Source organism: Xiphophorus hellerii, chromosome 2 (genome assembly GCF_003331165.1).
Source record: "Xiphophorus hellerii strain 12219 chromosome 2, Xiphophorus_hellerii-4.1, whole genome shotgun sequence".
Taxonomy (NCBI): Eukaryota; Metazoa; Chordata; class Actinopteri; order Cyprinodontiformes; family Poeciliidae; genus Xiphophorus; species Xiphophorus hellerii.
This window is the reverse complement of record NC_045673.1, coordinates 9759578-9780749: the sequence shown is the minus strand read 5'-3', so window position 1 is coordinate 9780749 and position 21172 is coordinate 9759578. Positions and strand designations below refer to the sequence as shown.

General features: G+C 38.2%; 2 protein-coding genes across 3 annotated transcripts in view; both read right to left on the bottom strand.

Moving 5' to 3' along the window:
* tmem266 (transmembrane protein 266) overlaps window positions 1-4852 on the bottom strand; it is a 33438-nt gene extending 28586 nt beyond the window's left edge. The window contains exons 1-2 of the mRNA XM_032583002.1: window positions 4247-4852; window positions 1451-1545 (exon numbers count right to left, since the gene is read on the bottom strand). Of these exons, the coding sequence (XP_032438893.1) occupies window positions 1451-1464 (14 nt within the window). The 5' untranslated portion in view covers window positions 1465-1545; window positions 4247-4852. The remainder of the gene's footprint in view (window positions 1-1450; window positions 1546-4246) is intronic.
* Window positions 4853-8525: 3673 nt separating this feature from the next.
* lactb (lactamase, beta) lies at window positions 8526-19701 on the bottom strand. 2 transcript variants are annotated; one of them, XM_032583010.1, is made up of 7 exons: window positions 19281-19701; window positions 19127-19193; window positions 12423-12613; window positions 12214-12331; window positions 11746-11952; window positions 11495-11660; window positions 8526-10471 (listed from the first exon to the last, which is right to left on the bottom strand). In XM_032583010.1, exons 1-7 carry the CDS (start codon window positions 19617-19619, stop codon window positions 9946-9948), a joined length of 1614 nt encoding a protein of 537 aa, XP_032438901.1. In that variant the 5' UTR covers window positions 19620-19701; the 3' UTR covers window positions 8526-9945. The 2 variants fall into 2 exon arrangements, with proteins under 2 accessions (XP_032438901.1, XP_032438904.1); XM_032583013.1 differs by having other exon boundaries at window positions 19293-19701.
* Between the last annotated feature and the right edge of the window lie 1471 nt (window positions 19702-21172).

The following is a 21172-nucleotide window of genomic DNA, read 5'->3' as shown; positions in this document are numbered from 1 at the left end:
TTTTACATTGTCATGCAATTTGGTGTTTTATGTTTAGAGGTAACATTCATAGCTGAGCAAAATTGTGATTTCAAAATCATTAGTAAAAGTATCACAATTTTCAATTCACTTTGTGCATGGGCGTTGTACAGAAAAGTTTCAAAAACATTTGAGGTTTTTTTTTTTATCAGGCCGCCTCATTATTGATAACAAAAGTAAATAAAAAATGTGCTTTTCAGGTTATTCCATTTATTAAGGAAAATAATTTCTCCAAACAAACTGGCACAATCTGGAAAGATAACGACCCCGTGTTAAATTATAATTAACTGTGTCACTTTTATGGTTTCATTTAAGTCACCTAAAGACTAGCAGCTCTGTAGAATCCCCACATAACTCACACAGAACCTGTCTAACAACATGAAGAAGACTAAAAGATCTCCAAAGTAACACATTATGCCCCTGTCTAAAGAGATGCAGCAAGTCTTTATGGTATGTTTTTATTTAAAATTATGCACAGAAGAAAAAGAATGTACTAAAATAATTTATTTTACTCCATGTCAATTTTCCATTCATCATTCCTCTGCAGAAATTGTTCTTTCACTACTAACAGCTTTCTGTTCGTTAACCTTTGGAAAAGGATGTGCTGTCCTGATTTCTTTGCTTGCGGTGCTAAACCAAAATATGTGAAAAATCCAGATCTAGATGAAAGCTTCTTGGTAGCACACACAAAAGAATACAGAGTCTGTTTGACTTGCGTCACAGTCACCAATTCATTTCCAGGCCACTTCAACGAGAATCGTGCCAACATTTCAGCCCACTGGCTGAGCATGCTCAGATGAAGGCCAGTGGGATGAAATGCCTGGTTTTCTTTGAGAGATAGGTTAATGCGACCCTGAAATCCTATGTGGTTTATATCGAGAAGCTGTCTCCTATCTTGGTCACTTCCTGTCATTTCCATGCAAATGTTTTGTCTCAGCTTCAGCTTTTTAAACCAACTATTAAATAATCAAAAGCAGCGATAAAATGCTGGTGGGAAGCTGAGACAAAAGACCTGATTGGCTCCAAGCAGCATCCTGCGCTTTGCAGAAGATGCAGCTGACTGAACACACTTTGCATTCACCTCTCACTCTGCTCCACACTACTCCACTTCGCTTCCTCCAACTCAGCTCCCTCCCCTTTCCTCTTTCCCCGGCCCTAACCTCCCTATAATCAGAATGCGGGGCTTGTCGGAGGGACCACACACACAGAGTAATTATTAATAAGAGAAGATGACATGTGAACATCCCTCCTGAATGGTAAGTGAAGCTGGCACAGGTTTGCTGCACTCGCACGCTCAAAAGAGCTTTCCCAGAGATTCCTACTCATGTGAAGGTCAAGAAAAAGTAGGAATCTCATTCTACTAATCTCAGTATTAATGTCACATTCACCTGGATTACTTAAAACTTAATACTTTGCCACGTTTTATACTTACTGGGTATTGCTCATGTCTTGTTGCTGCTAATATGTCTTCTTTAAATGAAGCCAGGAGCTAAATCCACTACTGCAGAGATGTGGTCAGGACCATATCTACAGATAAAAGACATGCAAAAGTACAACAAAAATTATAACACAACAATAACCACAAATTTAATCTTCTTATACAGGATGTAATTACAGTCAGTGTCATGAAACATAAAGCTGAAAGAGAAAAATTTATGAACAATAATCAATAAAACACCAGTGTTAGCTTTTAAAGATGCCTTACCTGAACTGTGACTTTAGGTGTTTTTCAACTATTTTCCTTGGGAGCACTAAATTGTAATTGATTTTAAATCTCGTCCAATATATACGATCCGCTCTGTGGATCGAGGGCTCAGGAACTTCACACCCCTTGCATAGTAAGTGCAGAGGGATGCTTACTCTTTGTTCCCCCTCACACAGAGAGCCATTTACGTCCGACTTTGCTCAGCGAAAGTCGGCCCAGCTCTTAAACAGACATGGAAAGTTACAGGTGCATCTCAGTTTATTTGAATATCATTGTAAAATCAATAATTTCAAAAAGAGAAACTTCTGAACCGCTGTGGTAAAAATACATGCAGGGTTTTTTTTAAAAAAAAGAACCATTTACAGTTTAAAATCTTTGTAACAGGTTTTATTTCCATACATCTAAATTTATTATTCAGAAGTAAAGCAGTCTGCATTTTTCTTTACAACCAAAATTTTTAAAATAGTAACTGAAATATTGTTGAAGGTACAGCTTTCCAGTTAATCACTGAACTAATATTTAGTTGTACAACCATTGTTTCTGAAAACTACTTATATGTGTTGCAAGGAGAAGAACAACTCCTGGCCCCTGTGATTGGAACCCAAAGTCATTGGACTATATTTTATAATTCTTCTACACTGCTTGTTATTTTCTCATAAACAGCACTTTTCATCTGACCCCACATTGGGCTGCCCACTTCATGCGCTTAATCTCAAGGATGTTGAACCAAAATCGGCTACTGGGATGTTTGGGGTCATTGTTGTTGCTTTCACATCTGTCAAACAGATGCATTATACCTAAAGCAATATATACCAAGTGTTTACTTTTATTAATACTGATGTTTGTGCCTTACAGCTAATGAAAGCCTCAAATTTAGTTTTTTAAAAATTATTTCAATATTGCTTAGAGCCACTAAAACAGATTTTTAACATTCAGTATTTTAAGGCCATTTATAGGTTCCAAGTCAAAACTTGACAATTGTCCATCAGCACTCCCACAATAAGGGTAAACCACAATAGGTCACTGCTAAAATAGCTGCCTGATAATAGAACGCAGTATACAACTTAAATGAAGGTTTAGTGGAAGGATAAAGTGTGATAGAAAAGGTGCACGAATAAAACCAATTCAAGAATTGGGTAGTTGCGTGAGTCAGTGCTGCAAAAGTCACCACGCATGGAGGTCATGAGCTACAGCTGTCACATTTCTTTTGTGTTAAGTCACACATGAACCAAACACAATGTCAGAAGCACCCTAAGCAGGTGGACGGAGAAAAAAAAAAACAAACTAACATTCATTGATTAAAAGCTTTTTTATGTCAAATAAATTTAACATTTGAGCTGGACATTAATGTCTTCAAAAGACACTGGATCATAGAAGTCCTGTGTGAAGTTTCCACACTCTGTCTGGATTTGATTTATTCTGCTGGTTTTGGCTCAATGTGTTTTATCAAGTCTACAATTATTGCAGGGAAGTTTTAGAGCACATCATGATTTACTTTGCTAAAAAGAAATAACTCTATAGAGAAGCTAATTTAAATTAATCTTAACATTCTATATCTTAGAGAAACAACATTTCTCTAAGAATATTTTATTAGCTTTAAGACTTTTATTATTTTTATTTTTATGATTTTTTTTACTAGCTTTAAGACATAATCAACAAAATAAACAAACAAAAAATATATTAGTAGATAGTGAAGCTTATAGCTTCTATGTTTGAAGCGAATGATGGGGATAAATTAACATTTTAATGATATTGTAATTTACTGAAATACACCTGTATATACAGACAGTAGTGCTTTAACGTAACCTGATAAAGTCAGATTAATCGCCTTGGTTTCATATCAATATGAATCTGTGGTAATGTGGGAAACTGAGGCTACCCTTTAAACACTCATTGTCAGCATTCACAGCCAGAGAAGCACAGCAGATTAAATGCTGCTCAGGAGAAATCAACACAGGTCATTCAAGGGCTGAGAGTGTTTGTTTCACCGCAGCGCTCCAAAAATATGGACTTTGGAAAGAAAAGAAAAAAGAACAAACAGATGGTCTGGAGACGAGATGTGTTCAAAGTCATAGAGGTTCACACTTTTAGTGATTGTTACACTGTAGAGGTGACCAAAAGGAAAAGTGACAAACAAGGATCGAATTTCCCAATCAGCATCTTGAGTTGACCCTTGTTCCAATAAGTGCTGCAGCCAATAGCGTGAGCGCTTCCCAAGTGAAGGAGGTCGTCCACAAAGGCACTCATTTTACTAGGCTGTTTCATTTCGTGTAACAATCACTCTGGGCTATTTCTGGCCACTCTCTCGGCATTTAACGTAACAAGGAGGCAATTCCAATCATTTCCCTTCAGCTCTATAAACAGTTATGAGGTTGTTAACATTTCCATTTTGCGCTTAACTTGAATTCTCATTTATGGTTCAACCAACACACACACACCCACACACGCACACCTCCCCCCTCCCCGCACACACACACACAAAAACATTAATTATCTTTAGGCTTTAAATAAAAACACACTGACCTCTTGAGTATATTCTACATGGTCCCTTCTCCATTGACCACACAGCAGTGATGGTGATATCACTTCCTTAGCCGATTATTATTATTATTGTAATGATGATGATGATGATGATGATGATGATGATGGTGGTGATCGGTGTGACTGAAGCTCGGATCTTCCTGTGTGTAGGCAGCGATTAGGCTTAAATCTGCGTCGACTGCGCACACGTATCGCTTCTTCTCAGAGGATAGAGAACACCTCCTCTGGGTTGGAAGCACCATCCTTTAGCGGAGACGACGAGGCTTTCACCGGATCAGTAGATGCATAATGTGCTCGCAGGGCTTCCCCCACAATCACACCAGGGACTCCATGTGCCTGATGATGATGATGATGATGATGATAATAATAATAATAATAAGAGCTGCTCGACGAGGAGCTGTCCAGGAGCTGAAAACAGGATGCCAGCGGTTACAGATGTGCGGTGGGAGAAGCCAGCGCAAAGGAGACTGGACACAGTTTTCATTAAGAAGCCCAAAATGCAGTCGATCGAGTCATAAATGTCCATGATAAAGACATGGAGACGGCATTCTGTACGTCCCCGTTTCTGTGCCACTCTGGAAGCGTCGACGTAGGAAAGCGCTCTCGCTTCGCTTTACCTCCTGAGTTCCTCGCGATAACAACCCACCCGCACGGAAAAAGAGAAATGCACAATATTCAGGTACTTTAAAAGGCTTTTGTGGCGGCAGTTAGAGTGTTAAACGCGGTCTATAAGTTTGCAGTCTCGCCGTTGGTATTTCTCTAAAAATATACATGACCTTACATGATAATAAAAAGGTCAGGTCATATTATGAAGGCTGGCAGTAAAGAAAACAGTAAAAAACGTGTATGTTTTTTTGGGTATCAGGTTTACACATCTAGTGGCTATAATATGTGCACAACATTATGTGCAAAACTGGATGAAAAACATCTTTCAACATCCATTTTTCAGTCTCACCACAGATTCTCCTTTGAATTTAGCTCTGGATCGGGACTGGGCGGCTATAACACATAAATATGCTTTAATCTGAACCATCCCATTTTATCTCTGGCTGTATATTTTAGAGTTGTTGACCTGCAGGACATCCACTCCAGTCTCAACAGGTTTCTAACAGGATTGTGTTGTGTTTTGCTCAGTCTATCTTAAAATCCACTCTGTCCCACTTCCCTGACTCTGCTGAGGAAAAGCATCTTCTCACCATGATGCTGCCAGTTGGTTTCAAAGCTCAATATTGCTCTCATCTGACCAGAGTGCCTTCTTCCATGTGTTTCATAGGACCCCTATTTGGTTTGTGGCAAACTGCAAATGGGACTTTTTTTTGTTTTGCATGTCCCACACTCTGTGGTCCGTTGAGATTTCAAAGTCAGAACTCATATAGGAGCACCGAGAGAAGATCAGGTAAACATTGCTCAAGAAACCCCAAATCAAGCATCGCAGATGCTCCTGTCACTTTTTTGTCAATGCATATTGTTAAAAAAAGTTCAATGCCGGATACCCGTCCAGTATTACCAATGATGCATAAGTTCTTCCAACTTTTTCTTCTAAAGGATTCACTGTTTTTTGGAAGTGATTGCATTACTACGAAACTAAAAACCCGAAACCAAAACGTTAAAAGAAAAATGATGCCAGTTGGTGAGTCAGCTAACGGTTCTGGGTAAAAACAATTACTCGTCTGAGAGAAGCAATGCAAGATTTTCTGTGACAGAAAGTTCTCACGATGCCATTCATGCCTCTTCACATACCAGCAATTGTTTGCTTTCTACCAAACCCAGAAAGGCAGAGTTCCCCAGTCCGTCAAATACTTCCCTCATCTATCCTCTGCCTAATGCAACAATTGATCTGAGCTTCAGCAAGAAAAAAAAAAAACCCTCTAGCCTACATATAAGGCAAAAATGATCCAACTCGACTTAAAATCTGTTACCCAGAACATTATCAGATACTAAGAGATGGTGAGGAAGTATCAGAGGGTTGACATTTCACTTGCCATTTAAAAAAAAGTGGACAAACTGCCCCTCCTGCATTCTTTTCAGCAAAAGCACGCCCACACGAGAACACTGCATAGGTGCATGAAGGTGCCGCAAAGATTTACCTCAGGAACCAGAAGCATTTAAAGCTGGGATTTCAGGAACTGGTAAAAGGAACGTGGTAAGTGACCCATTTCTGATAGAAACTAAACAAATTAAGTTTTATGAGAGATCTTTTGATTAAGTCATTCTTCTGAAGTGTGTTTTCATAGCTGACATTTCTAAACTCTGACAAGTTTTTTTTTTGGGGGGTGGTGGAAACTAAACATATGTTCTCTCTTAGGATAAACCACAACTAACGCAATTCAAATGATGGCAGGTAACTCATCCTATCAATTGTGACAATTTCTAAATATGAAGGTGTGCTAAGAAAGATAACTAATTCTGTAACATTTTCAGAACATGGAAAACCCTGTGATCCTCAGGAAGCTACATTTTGCATGAATGAAGGGACATGTTATAAATTACCAGCTATGAACACACTCTCCTGCATGTAAGTAAAATAATTAAAAAAAAACACAAACAAATTGATTTTACAAGCCAATATGTAAATGACAAAAATTACTGACACATTTTCTTTTTTATTATTATTACTTTTAAACACTTTGGCACTTTAGCTGCAGTGAAAATTACAAAGGAAACAGATGTGAGCAGTACCACCTTCCTAGTTCTTCTCAGGATGAATACGATAGAGGATTATTAGCTGCCATCATCGTTGTAGTAATCATCCTCTTGGTGGTGCTGGTTGTTATCATTTACTACGTTCAAAAGTGAGTAAATCATTTAGAACTATTTAAAGTTTAAGAGTTATATGCTGATGAGTCTGAGCTCTAATGTAAACAAACAAAACATAAATTGTAAGCTTAATTTTCTTTATTCCGTGCACAGGATGGTAAAGGAAAAATCAAACCGAAAGAACCACGGCAATCAGAAGACGAAGTTCCCAATATGAGCTCTACTGCCTATATGTACATGTTTGTGCATGTGTTTAATGTAATAATATATTATTTAATTTTGATGCAGTTAATACAGCAATTTAGAGGATGATTCTGCATATTTTAATGTGATAAAAATATATATAAGAGGTTTCGAATAAGGATTAGTGGTTGGGAAATGAAGAACTTGTTACATGTTAATATATTTGTTTAAATGTGCAATTGAGACAACCAAATCCTAAGTTGTGAAATATCTGTTAAAAACCCCCAACCCATTATAAGTGGATGTTTTAAAAAAGTGTCTTAATTTAACATTTATTTTTAATATTCAATTACATGCAGATTCTTATTTTAGAGACATTTTATTCATACAACTGTTCCTGTCACACAAACCAACCATTTAGAGCCTTTTGCTGAATGCAATCAATTTCTATTTAAAGTTTTGTCTGTTATTAAGCCTTAATGTGTTTTTGGTGTTAACCATAGTTGCCTCTGGATGCATCTCGACTGGACATAGTGATCTCACTTCCCAGAAAGCTCTATGTAATTTCACCCGCGGTTTTCCCAAAGCTGGAAATGCGAGAACAAATGCAAATGGCAATCTTTGCCTCTGCTGCTCTGGTCTATACCTTCATTGGTTCCCCTAAATCTAGAATGAGGAATTTTAAAACGGTAGAGGTGTTTGTTGGACAGCTTGCTGGACTCCTGGGTGGAAGATTCAGTGTACTCAATTGAAAAATAAAATAAATAATAAAATAAAAAATGTATGTATATATATATATATATAATAGATTGCTGACAGATAAGTTACTCTTTAAGATGTCTTCCATGGTTTAACAGTTATCTGTTAAATAATGAATGAAACCAGGTTATACTCATCACTGAGGCCAATTTTTTTAACCTGTAAGTCCTTCATCACTATCCTATCAAGAGATGTTGAATTGGTTTGAACTAAAAAGCTGAAATATGTGCCAATGCATAGAGTTTAAATACTGTATTTCTTAAAACATCAGAAAATGTTAAGCCCTTATTTGCAAAATATTATCATTATTCATGCTCCTGGTATACTGAGCTAAAACATATTATTTTAATTAGGCCAAAATGTTTTTTTCTAGTAGAATTGTGAAGTGGTGCAGCCAGTACCTACATAATTCCATTAAAAGCATCTTAGGAGGGAGCTAAAGATTAGGGTGATAATAAAGAGACCTTCTAACCTAAAAGACCTAAAGCTTAGTGCAAAAATATCAATGTCTGAACAGACAAGTGAAAACAGTAAAAAAAATGTTTACCATTACAAGTGTTTGTTTACTGTAATGTCAAAGATTTTTATTAAGGGTCAAGAAGAGAATAAATATTTTACTTTTTTTTGTTAATATGTAAATAAAAGCTTTTTTTTTTTATCCGATACCCTTTGTGCAATGTTTTATGTTTAAGAGATGCATGTCTCACTTACCAGAAACAAAAATCTTGGTGGAATTAAAAATAACTGTGGATCCGGGGCTTTACCATTTCTCAGTATAGTGCTTCCACCTAGTGGTAGAACATATTTCCTACAAAGAACAAATAGCAAAACTAACATACTGTATGTTTGTGTGCATTTCACAAAATCTGAAATGTCCATACATCTGTAAAGCCAAGTAAGGTAATAGCAGCTTAATCACTGAGGAATTAAATTCTGTGACTCATTTCTGCTTCTTTATTTTTTACTTCTATTACAAAACTCCACTTCCTTGTGTAATCATTTGTGTACATGAATGGAAACACTTTTTACTATTAATATGCAAAAAAATAAATAAATAAAGCAAGAGCACAAAGGAAAAATTGAAAAAATTGAACAAGTTGTAAATTTTAAATTTTTTTTACTGTCAATTCCTTGTAGAGGGAAAAAACAAATGCATTATGAAATATCCTTAAAGTCAAAACTATGAGCATTATGCACATATGTATTGACATTTCAAGTTCAGTTTAAAAGAAAACTTTGAAAATAAAATGGTAAAAATGTGAGAAGTATAAAAAAAAAACTGCATGAATGGACAACATCTGACAGCTGTGATACTACAACAGGAAAAAAAAATCCTTCACTGATCTTAAAGAGGACCTGAGAGACGTGTTTGACTTTTGCGTAATTCCATCTACCGACGTCATCCTCTTACGGAAACTCCCATCAGGAACTGCTTCATTGCTTTCAGTGGGTGTGAAACCTTTCTTAAGAAAGGAACCAAGGAAGAAAGAGACTGAGGAATTCTAAATTACACAAGAACTGGACTGAAAGTAAACTGGCTTCATTTTTCAGAATGACAATAATTTCAAACATGCTGCCAATGTAATCTGCATACCTAAATTGAAAAAAAAAAACAAAACAAAACAAACAAAAGAAATGCCAATGTCAGTTTGGCTTCTTTCAACCCAGACATTAACATGACGTTAGCACTCTGGGATCATCTTGTGAAAACAAAAACCCATAAAAGGATGACAAAAACTACAGAAGCCCTTTAGAATCTCACTGTAGTGTAGCCTGGAAAACTTTCACTGAAGTCTGCTTAAAGAAAACAACATTAAAAGCCATTCAAATTTTTTGAGTTTTTGTTTTGCGAATTGTAAAACATATTTTGCAATGAGATGAGGTATGGCTCAACAGTTTTCAGCTGGATTTAATAGCTGCACAAAAAAGACAACACAAAAGAGTAGCTGCACAGTTTTCAGTGAATTTTCATTGAGATGCTCTTACACATTTCTGGCTTTGTCAAACTGATGAGCAATTTTTAGTGCGGTGCTATTCAGTCCCACAGACTGCATGTTTGTGATAATGGTGACCACAACTCCTTGTGGGAGGTAGAGAGTCCGTCCCTGGCGTTGGTCCATCTCATCACTGGGTAACACCAGAAGAACGCTGCTGGCCCCCACAGCTCCTCCTGTGTGGGACACGTAATGCCTGCGTTTCCTGCACTGACCATACTTCTGCAGCTTCTCCACCACCAGCCAGCCTTGACCGTACAGTCCATCGTTATCCCAGGAGGCTTCTGTCTTATCAACTGGTGTCCACAGCTCTTTGGCTGATTTGGGTTTCAGAAAACCAGGGAGCAACCCCTCTGTGTCCTTCAGGTGGGCCACCTGGTAGCTATAGAGCAGAGCATTGCCGAACAACAGCAGGTCTCCCACTGTGGAGAGAAAGCCGCCTCCGGCCCATTTGTAGGAGATGTCCACGTACGGGCAGTTTACAACTCGCCCTCGCTTGTTGAGGTGATAAAATCTGTGGAGGAACCAATAAGCAAGAGGAATTTTGGATTTTAATGCATTAACCAAAAATAAATAAATTAAACTCAAATAACACATGGATTCATGTAATGTTTTGCACTTTTATATATAACCCCAAGCTTTATCAAATTTTATTAGTGCATGACTGAAGTAAAGGAAAATCCAATGCTTTGAATATTGTTTTATAAAGAAAAACCTAAAGTGTGTGAGAAGCTATTTCTTTTTTACCCCTAACTCAATACTTTATGGAAATACATTTTGCCGCAATTGCAAATGAAAGTTTTTTGAGGGTTTGCCAGCTTTGCACATCTAGAGACTGAAAGACACTCCTAGCTTTTTTGGAGCTCAAGTTCAGTCAGATTGGTTGAGGAGCACAACTGGACATCAAATATTGGCACTAATTCTCAATTGGGTTTAAACCCAAACACTCAATGTGGCATCAAACTAGTGAAGAGATGGACATGTATGTCTCATGCTTGTCACAAGAAGTGACAACCATTGTCCTACAGATCTACAACTTCACATCTACAACTGAAGGGAGACAGAAATATCTGCCAGTGATGTTCTTGCCAGTATATGTGGGCAGCCATGTCTTGGTATGTTTGGAGTTGTGCCATTCTATATTTTTATATTGGCAGTAATCTGTGAGATGATGAAAGGTTGAGATATTGTTCAATTACATAATCTGAGAATATCCTGAAATTAAGTTACATGCAGATAGACTACATTTATGTTTATGGAGAATAATGTAAGATCTAAAGGCTGATTGGATCCTATTTAGGGTTATAAAGAATAAACAGGGCCGAATACCAATGCATGCCACATATATGTAAACAATTTCAAATAATTTGTATTTCACTCCCCAGTAATTGATTACTTTGTGTAAAATCCCAGTGAAATACACTGATGTATGCAGTTGTGACATGACAAAATATTAAAAAAGGTTAAAGAGGTGTGGATACTTTTGCAAGGTGATGTAGAGGGCAGAAACAAAATATTTAAAAAAAATATAGATTGCCTGGAGCGATGATATATAATGGGGTCATTCTCATCTGGAACTGTATTGTGCATTCCCAGCTCCCGAAACATGTTCTTCATGATATCCAGGAAGCGCTGGTTCGCAGCCCGCTCCAAAACGGCGCTCAGCAGTGTGAAGGCGTGAGTGGAGTAGAGGAAAGTGGTTCCTACAATCCAGCCAAAACATTATTTGGACTGATTAACACTGAAAATTTATCGTACAGGATTTGTTTTGTATAAAAATTTGCTTACCAGGTTTGAAAATGAGTGGGTCATCCTTAAAAAGGTCCACGGACTTAATAACGCTTTCATAATTGTCTTTTATGTAGTATTCTTCGTGCTCAAACTCCTTTTTCCGCTGAGCCTGAGTGGATTCTTTACCTTTAGATGTTTGATCTCCTCCGGGTTTGTTTCTGTTTTCAGGTAAGCTCTTCTCATCGTCTCTCTGTTTACTTGTGCCTGAAACAAAGCAGAAACTTAAGAGGAGACCAGGCTTTTGCAATATCTGCCCCCAAAATTGTGGAATAGTCTGCCCTTACCCACCCGGCAGGTCTCTTCTCATTTAGTTAAAGAATCTTCTTTCAACACATTTAATTGGTGAAACCCTTAGCACATCCTGAGAGGTTGACTCTGTTTTAACTATCTTCTTTTGTCTATTTTAACTTGTCTGTAGATATGTGGTTATTTTAAAGTGCTTTATAGATAAAAGTAGTATGGTACCTGGATGCTTAAGAAGTTGCTTGGCTTTCTCTTTGTCCTCCTTAACTTTGTTTGCATCCTTCTCATAGTGCCTTATGCCACTTAGGTGTGACAGTATCATACGAGAAGTTATTGCAACCTGAAAAAATAAAAAAAAGCAAAATCTGATTTACCATGGCTAGTTGCAAGTATTAGAATAAGTCATTTTAATATATCCATAAATAACTTACATCTTTTCCATCAAACTGTTTCTGAGGAAACTCTGGCACATATTTCTGGACAGGGGCATCAAGATCAAGTTTCCCTTCTTCGCACAGTCGTGCGGCAGCTGCAGTTGTGAAGGACTTACTGATGCTGGCGATCCGCATCACCGTATCAGGAGTGCATGGGACACGATTCTCCAAATCAGCATAGCCAATGCCTGGATCAGATCAACAGCTTCAGTGATTGCAGGGTGTGTAAAAGCATTTCATAGATGTGCTTACTGTGCAACAAAGCCGTTTGCAGGCAAGATTAATGATTGTGCAAGACCTGCAGCATCAGGCTTATTCAAAACCACCTTGATTTTGGTTTTGCGCCATCATTTTCATTTGCTTTCTGCATGCAAGCCAACTTCAACCTTTCTCCCAACTGAGACATGCTTTTATGTTAGCCAACCTTTGTTCAGCTTCATTAAGAACCACCATTAGAGTTTATATCAACACATATGCAGTTGTCCTCAAATCCAAGCTTCGTGTGCCATAAAAGAGACCATGGGATTATGTTCTATGCGTTTCCTCCTTTAGTCAGACAAATACTCTGTACAATTTAACTGACAAACAAATTTCTTTGGGAAAATAATGGCCTTTTTGCATTACTGTGTACACCATTTACTTTGCTGAAGCAGATTCTATTACAATTTTTGCATGCATTCATCTTTGTTAATTCTTGTCAGACAATATACATATTCAAGTGTTCAGCAGCAATGTTATGCCTTATAGTTATTAGGAACTGGTGCAGTGAAATAGCTCTTTTTTTGCAGCAGTGTGTTGAAACTAATGAAGGTACAGATAAGACAGACTACTTCCCGATATTTAAACAACATAAAAAAATACCACTTGCACAATATATTGTGCAAGCATAGAAATCTTGACTTCATAATTGAAATTTTTCTCAGTGTTACTTTTTTAAATATGCTGGAAATGGTAAAAAAAAAATAAATGCATATTTTTCTCTTGGAACTACCCTGTAATTTTTCCATAACAAGGTAAATCAAAGTCCCATGAACTTGCTCCTTTTTGAATTTTGTTCATTATTTGGTGGGAACACAGCATTAACACTTGTCACTCTCTACAAGTAAGCTACAAGGCGCAATAAGCATCTGATCCAGCAACCAAGATTTTATTAACAGTATCTAAAATTCATGTGACATAAGGCCATCATTGGTGAGTTTTCAATGAATTTCCCCACAGCAAACATTTATGGTTTTCTGACTTCAACTGGTGACAATTTGGGACTGTATTTTTCTGAAAAAAACCAACCAAACAAAAAAACCCTACTGTCATGTTTAGATATAACCAATTAATTAATCTTTGTAATGATCCACAAGGCAAAAATAAAAAAATACCCCCAAAGAAAATAGGTAATCATAAAATTATTTTCCCAGTGGTTCCTCAGTGGTGAAACCCATAACTTTCTTATATTGTGGAAGATCTAGAAGAGGCAGCTATCATTTGACTGTTTCCTATCACAGAAAACTAGAGAAAATATCATTTAGATATAAACACCCACAATAACTTTAAAACTTCTATTAAAAGATGCTACATGACCACAATGAATAAACACTGTGGTCACCATCTTCCAGCAGGTCATTGTCCAGCTGGAAGGTGAACCTCCACTCCTCCAAGGATTGCATCTCTGCAAAAGAAAACCTTCTCCACAGCATGATGCTGCCACCACCAGGTCCCTGTTGATATATCAATCAATCAATCAATCAATCAATCAAATTTTATTTGTATAGCACATTTCAGCAGCAAGGCATTTCAAAGTGCTTTACATCATAACAAACACAGAATCACAATGCAATATAGAATCAATCATTAAGTCAAGTTACATCAATAAATTTGTAATTGATTACATTTCAAATACAATTCTAAACAGGTGGGTTTTCAGTTGAGATTTAAAAGAAGTCAGTGTTTCAGCTGTTTTACAGTTTTCTGGAAGTTTGTTCCAAATTCGTGGTGCATAGATGCTGAAAGCTGCTTCTCCTCGTTTGGTTCTGGTTCTGGGGATGCAGAGCAGACCAGAACCGGAAGACCTGAGAAGACTGGAAGGTTGATACAATAAAAGCAGATCTTTAATGTATTGTGGTGCTAAGCCGTTCAGTGATTTATAAACTAACAACAGTATTTTAAAGTCTATTCTTTGAGCTACAGGGAGCCAGTGGAGGGACTTTAGAACTGGTGTTATGTGCTCTATCTTCCTGGTTTTAGTGAGAACGCGAGCAGCAGCATTCTGGATCAGCTGCAGCTGTTTGATTAATTTGTTGGACAGACCTGTGAAGACGCTGTTGCAATAATCAATACGACTGAAGATGAACGCATGGACGAGTTTCTCTAGATCTGGCTGAGACATTAGTCCTTTAATCCTGGAAATGTTCTTCAGGTGATAGAAGGCCGACTTTGTAACTGTCTTTATGTGGCTCTGGAGGTTCAGGTCAGAGTCCATCACTACTCCCAGGTTTCGGGCCTGATCGCTAGTTTTCAGTTGTAATAACTGAAGCTGTGCATTGACTCTAGATCGTTCCTCTTTAGGTCCAAAAATAATAACTTCAGTTTTGTTTCTGTTCAGCTGGAGAAAGTTTTGGCACATCCACACATTTATCTGTTCTAAGCATCTGTTCAGTGATTGGATGGGCTCTGAGTCACCTGGTGACATCGTAATGTAGAGCTGTGTGTCATCTGCATAGTTATGGTAGCTAATATTATTTCCTGTTATAACCTGAGCTAGTGGGAGCATATAAATATTGAATAAAAGGGGTCCTAGGATTGAACCTTGGGGTACCCCACATGTGACCTTTGACCTCTTTGATGAAAAGTTTTCAATTGAAACAAAGAAATCCCTGTTCTTTATGTAGGATTCAAACCAGTTAAGCACTGGACCGGAGAGTCCGACCCAACTCTCCAGTCGATTCAGTAATATGTCATGGTCAACAGTGTCAAAAGCTGCACTGAGATCCAACAGAACCAGCACTGTGGTTCTGCCACAGTCCGTATTTATATGGATGTCATTGAACACTTTTACCAGGGCGGTCTCTGTGCTGTGGTGAGCACGAAAACCAGACTGGAAGGAGTCAAAGAGGTTGGTTATAGTTAGGAAGCTAGTTAATTGTTTACACACAGCTTTTTCAATAACTTTGCTGATGAATGGGAGGTTGGAGATCGGCCTGTAATTCTGCATTAGTGATTTGTCCAGATTGTTCTTTTTTATAAGTGGTTTGATTACTGCTGTTTTCAGAGCCTGGGGGAAAACGCCTGACGAGAGCGATGAGTTTACTATTTGGATCAGATCAGCAGCAATAACAGGCAGGACTTTCTTAAAGAAATGTGTGGGTAAGACATCCAGACAGCAGGAACTGGAGCTTATTTGACTTATAATTTCCTGTAGGGTTTTATAATTAAGTAGTTGAAATTGGGTCATTTTTCCTGTATTTGTTTTGTTTGGGCACAGCATTGGTACTGACTTTATAGTGGATGTACAGATTAATCCTCTGATTTTTTGAATTTTCTCTGAAAAGAAGCTGGAAAACTGGTTGCAGGCGGCAATACATTGGAATTCAGGCGGTAACGTCACAGGAGGGTTTGTGATTCTGTCAACTGTTGCAAATAAAGCCCGAGCGTTGTTAATGTTTTTGTTTATGACATCTGCAAAGAAAGCCTCTCTTGCATGTTTTAGTGTTAAATGATAGTTACGTAGTCTTTCTTTATAGATGTCACAATGAACGTGGAGTTGAGTTTTACGCCATTTTCGTTCTGCCCTACGGCAGAGTTGTCTTGCAGATCTAACTGTTTGTGCATTTCTCCATGGAGATTTCTTTTTACCAGACACAACCTTCATTTTAATTGGGGCAATGGAATCAATAATATCTGAGACTTTAGACTGAAAATCATTTACCAACTTATCTACATCATTACAGCTTAAGGGTGAGGAAGAAGAGTAGATTTGATTAAAAGTTTCTGCTGTGTTTTCAGTGAGAGAACGTTTTGTGATGGTTGCTGTTTGTCCAAGTGGGTTAAAAGATAAAGAACTTTCAAAGATAACAGCGAAGTGATCCGACAATGCGACATCATTTACAGAGACATTGGAAATATTCACACCCTTACTGATAACCAGGTCCAGTGTGTGTCCTTGAGTGTGTGTTGCTTGTTTGACATGTTGTGTTAGACCAAAAGTCTCTAAAATATTAGCGAGCTTTTTTGCCCCTCTGTCTTGGGGGTTGTCAACATGAATGTTGAAATCACCAACAATTATTAAACAATCATAATCAATACATATGAGAGATAGAAGTTCATTCAAGTCAGTAAAGAAATTTTCCACAAAAGTTGGAGTTTTGTATAAAGTTACAGTCAAAGTTCGTTTGTGGCCTTTAACCTCAATTCCAAGATACTCAAAAGAGGTGAAGTGACCCAAAGAGATTTTACTACAATTTATGGTATTCTTAAATATTGAAGCCACGCCTCCTCCTTTTTTGTGTTTTCTATTCTCACTGAAGAAATTGTAGTTAGGAGGCGCAGATTCAATTAGTACGATCGATTCATTATTATCATTCAACCATGTTTCTGTCAGAAACATAACATCAATATTATGCTCAGTGATGAAATCATTAATTAATAGAGCTTTAGCACAGAGAGATCTGGTATTTAAAAGAGCTAGTTTAAGTGACTTGGAGGCCAAGAAATCTTCAGTCTGAGGTTCCTTTAGGCAGGGGAACAGTCTGATGTTTGAATTAGGTCCCCTATATTTTATGTTTCTGTTTCTTGTAAATTTTCTTGTAGTGATCCGGACAGGTAATGTCCTGTTCTGCAGTGCCGAGGGGCCAGACACATTCTGGAGCAAGAAGGGCGTAAAGATAAAGTCTGGACCCCGGCCTCAGACCTCAGAAACGCAGAGTGATGGATCCTCTGGGACGTTAGAGTCAGGTGGCTTAAATGAAGTGAGGTCTGCTACGTGAGCGCTAAGAAGAGACGTCCCAAGTACAACCTGTTGATTCATTCCATCTGTAAATTTAAGAAACTCCGGTCCAGAAGACATTTCTCCATGTGTATCCTGTGAATCCTGTGAATGAGTGGGTGAGCAGAGAGGGAGGGGAGAAGGAGGAAGGGAACTAGTCGCTCCGTCTCCAGTCGATGTTATATCAGCTGTTTTTGCCTGATAAGCCGACGGTTCCTTCCTAGTCAGAAATCCTTGAGCCTGTTCTTCTGAAGCGATGATCACGTTGCTGTCCTTGTTGATAAAGTGGAAAAGATTTGCAGTGAGCAACTTTATCCCATGTTTATTAAGATTGCGTCCGCTTCTTCCAAAGAGGTGAAAGCGCTGCCAATAGATCCAGAGGTTATCGATGAAGGTCACTGAGCTGGCAGAGCAGCTTTTAATCAGCCATTTGTTTATCATGTCCAGCCTGGAGTGTTTTTCGTCTCCCCATTGAGGTGATGGAATTGGACCACTGAGAAATAACTTCATTTTTAACTTTCCCATAGTGTTCAGTAGAATATTAAAGTCCTTTTTCAGAATCTCAGATTTCTGCTTTGCCACATCGTTGGCTCCAACATGCACAACTAAGGACTCAATATCTGGCTGATCAGTGGTCAGCGAAAGAACTTTACGAGTTAAATCAGATACAGTGTCACCAGGAAAAGAAATCACTCTCGTTTTCTTGGGATTGCAAACGTGACTGATTCCATTTACTGCCTCATCTCCAACAATAAGCACTTTTGGCATACCTTTCGTTTTCCTGGTAGCCGCTTTGTCCTTTGGAGCTTTGGGGGGTGGATGTGTTGGTCTTGCCTCATTGTTGATGTTTGAAAGCGAGGTTTCACTCAGAGGCTCAGGGTGAGGACAGAAAATCTGTTTTTCAGTGGGATTCCCACAGAGTCAGAATGTTTTGAGGCCCGGGCTGGTCGCTCTGTCCTTGGGAGCGGGGTCGGTGGAACCGTTTTGGTTGCAGCTGCTTGTTTGTTTTTCTTTGGTGGAGCAGGTGTTGAGGTTGAAGGTGGGTTTCGGCTCAGAGCCGGCCATGCTGATTCGTCCAGGTGAGGGGTTCTTCCTGTCAGTCGCCTCATCGGATCTGCGGTGTGAGACGTTCGCTTCGGCTTGGCACCCAGAGCGTTCCAGGGTGAGCTGCTTGATGCGAGGTGTACAGCCTCTCCGTTGATTTGAGGAAGAGTTGTCTGATTTCCACAGTTAGCGTTGATTTCAAAGTTAACCTCCAGCTGTTTGATCTTCATTTCTATAGACTGAAGTCGTTGTATAATACTGCTAATGTCCTTGGGGTCGGCGGAGGATTTGTCTGGTTCAATGGAGACGAAGTGGTAAGTAAGTAAAATAAGAAAATCCCCAGTCCTTAGTTTGTGTAAAAGAAATAAACTATAAAATGTCACTTTAATAGCTCAGGCGAGTTACAGTAAGGACGGGAGAGAAAAATGTGGAAAAAAATATGGCAAATTAATGCATTATATATGCCATTAATCCCCAAAGAAATACACTAATGTTTATACTTGCAACATGACAAAATGTGGAAATGTTTGATGTGCATTTGATAACAGGGTTCCTATTGTCACCATAGGAACTTTGTCATCCAGTATGCAAAATAAAACTGCAACATTGTTGCCAGATATTTTGTTCTGATACATTTTTACTCCCGAGTTGTAACTTCATGCTGGACTGTTTTATCACCCACCTTCAGACCACACTTGAACACCATCCACTGCAACCCCAACTATCAGTCCAGGAGCTCCGACCTCAGTCTAATAATAGGAGAGATAATTAGTAATAATAATAAAGACACTAATAAAGATAAAGTGTCTCTAACCAAGTTAGTTCCAGAGGCCTACCTCTTTGCCTACCTTTATCCGCTCTACGAGGTCTCTGCTCACTTCTATGGCATCTGCGTACGGATGAGTCTTTTGTGCTATTTCAACTTTATCATCACATGAGCTGTTTGCAGAGTCAGACCTGTATTTCAGACCTACAGCTAAAACAATGCCCACACCAGCACCATACAGCCACGTTCTGGACTTTAATCGGTGTTTAGAATTGACGTTGCCCCCGACAAAACGAGCCTGTGTTCGAATAAAAACACATTTCGCCTGCGGTGTTAGTAAGAGAGACCCCGGTGCTGGTAGCGGGGAGCACTTGGCACAAAAACGACGATATATAAACATTCGAAACATTATGGGGAAAACGCTCCGCTTTAAATGTTTGCAACCGCTCGCATTTGTCGTTAACTTACTGGGACTATTCCTTAACAGCCAGCCGGTGGATCACATGGGAAGAAGGGGTGACGGCGCGGTGTGGGAGGAGTTTTCCTCTTAAATGGAGAGCAAAGTGTTAAGAACTACTCTTTAAATTTTTTCACATTTCGTTGCTCACAAAAAGCATCACTTAAAAGCATGAAGAAATTAAATATTATGTGACATAACATAAAAGAAAACTTGTTTTTTAGTGATCACATTTACGCAAAGATTAGGTTCAAACATAATGGAAATGTGCAAAGTAAGTGGCCAAGAGTGAGTATACGACACTGACCTTTTAACATGTTAGATAACTTTGAGTGAATTGTGATTTAATCAAGGGGACAATGTACACTCAGAGCATGCAATGAGTTGCTCAATGACCTTTAACCTGTGGCAAACATTGATGTTTTCAGACTAGATAGTAAAGAGCCAACAGATTCTGCACATCTCGGGTTTTCATTCAGTTCCCAGAACTGATGAGCATAAAAACAAAATATCGGCTGTCATTTATTTTTGGTCCTGAAGGCGGTGTCGGATGACATATAGGTCAACAGTTTCATGCTGACCATCCTGAAATATATTCAGAATCAAAACAATACCTTATACATCATAGCATAAATTTTAAGTTCCACAATTTGATGAAGGAGGCTGAGTAGTTGACTAGTGTGATGTTTTGGTGTTGGTAACATGGACATGGATGTGAGACACTGGATTATAAAGCTTTTTTGGAAATTAAAAACAGATTGCACATATTTCTAAACAGCTGTTTTTGCCTTGTTTTTTATGTGGTACTACGTGTAGATCTTTGATAGAATACATATTGTAAAACCAGTTGCAGAAGTATGACAGGTGACATTTTGAAATGGTGAAGTGGTGTTAGTGACACTATAAACTACTAGGTATCACATGCTCACAAATACAGAGCCGATTCCATGAAGTTATAAATTACTTAGGATAATATTTCATTTTTGACACGTAAATAACTCTGTTATCTTTATATCGGGCATATGGTTTGTGAAACCCTGTTTGAAATAGTGTACAAAACCACGCCCACCCGGCACAACATTTTTTTTCGCCGGATGAGAAATGGTGCAGATCCACTTACATACTTCCTGTTTGAGCAAACAAGGCCAACATAATCAAATCCCAACTCAGGCAAAAGTCGAGCGTAAGGTTTTGCAGAAGCGCCGGAGATCTCTTGAAATAAAAGTTAATAAAGCCATCAGGAGTTTTATTTTTTCAAACATGAAAATTGCTTGAACATTCAGAATATTCGGCTCCGCTCACTTATAAATGAAGATTAGTTAATTGTAATAGTTATCTACTTTCAAAAACACAGAACAAAAATTAAACTCCGTAGTTGTTCTGGTAATAATGCCTTTTAGTTTACAGATTTAGGCATTTCCCAAAACATGACAATGAAAAAGTAGTAACTTTTATTCATATTTGTTTTTTCATTTAATTATTTACCTTTGCAAAAGTTTGCAAAC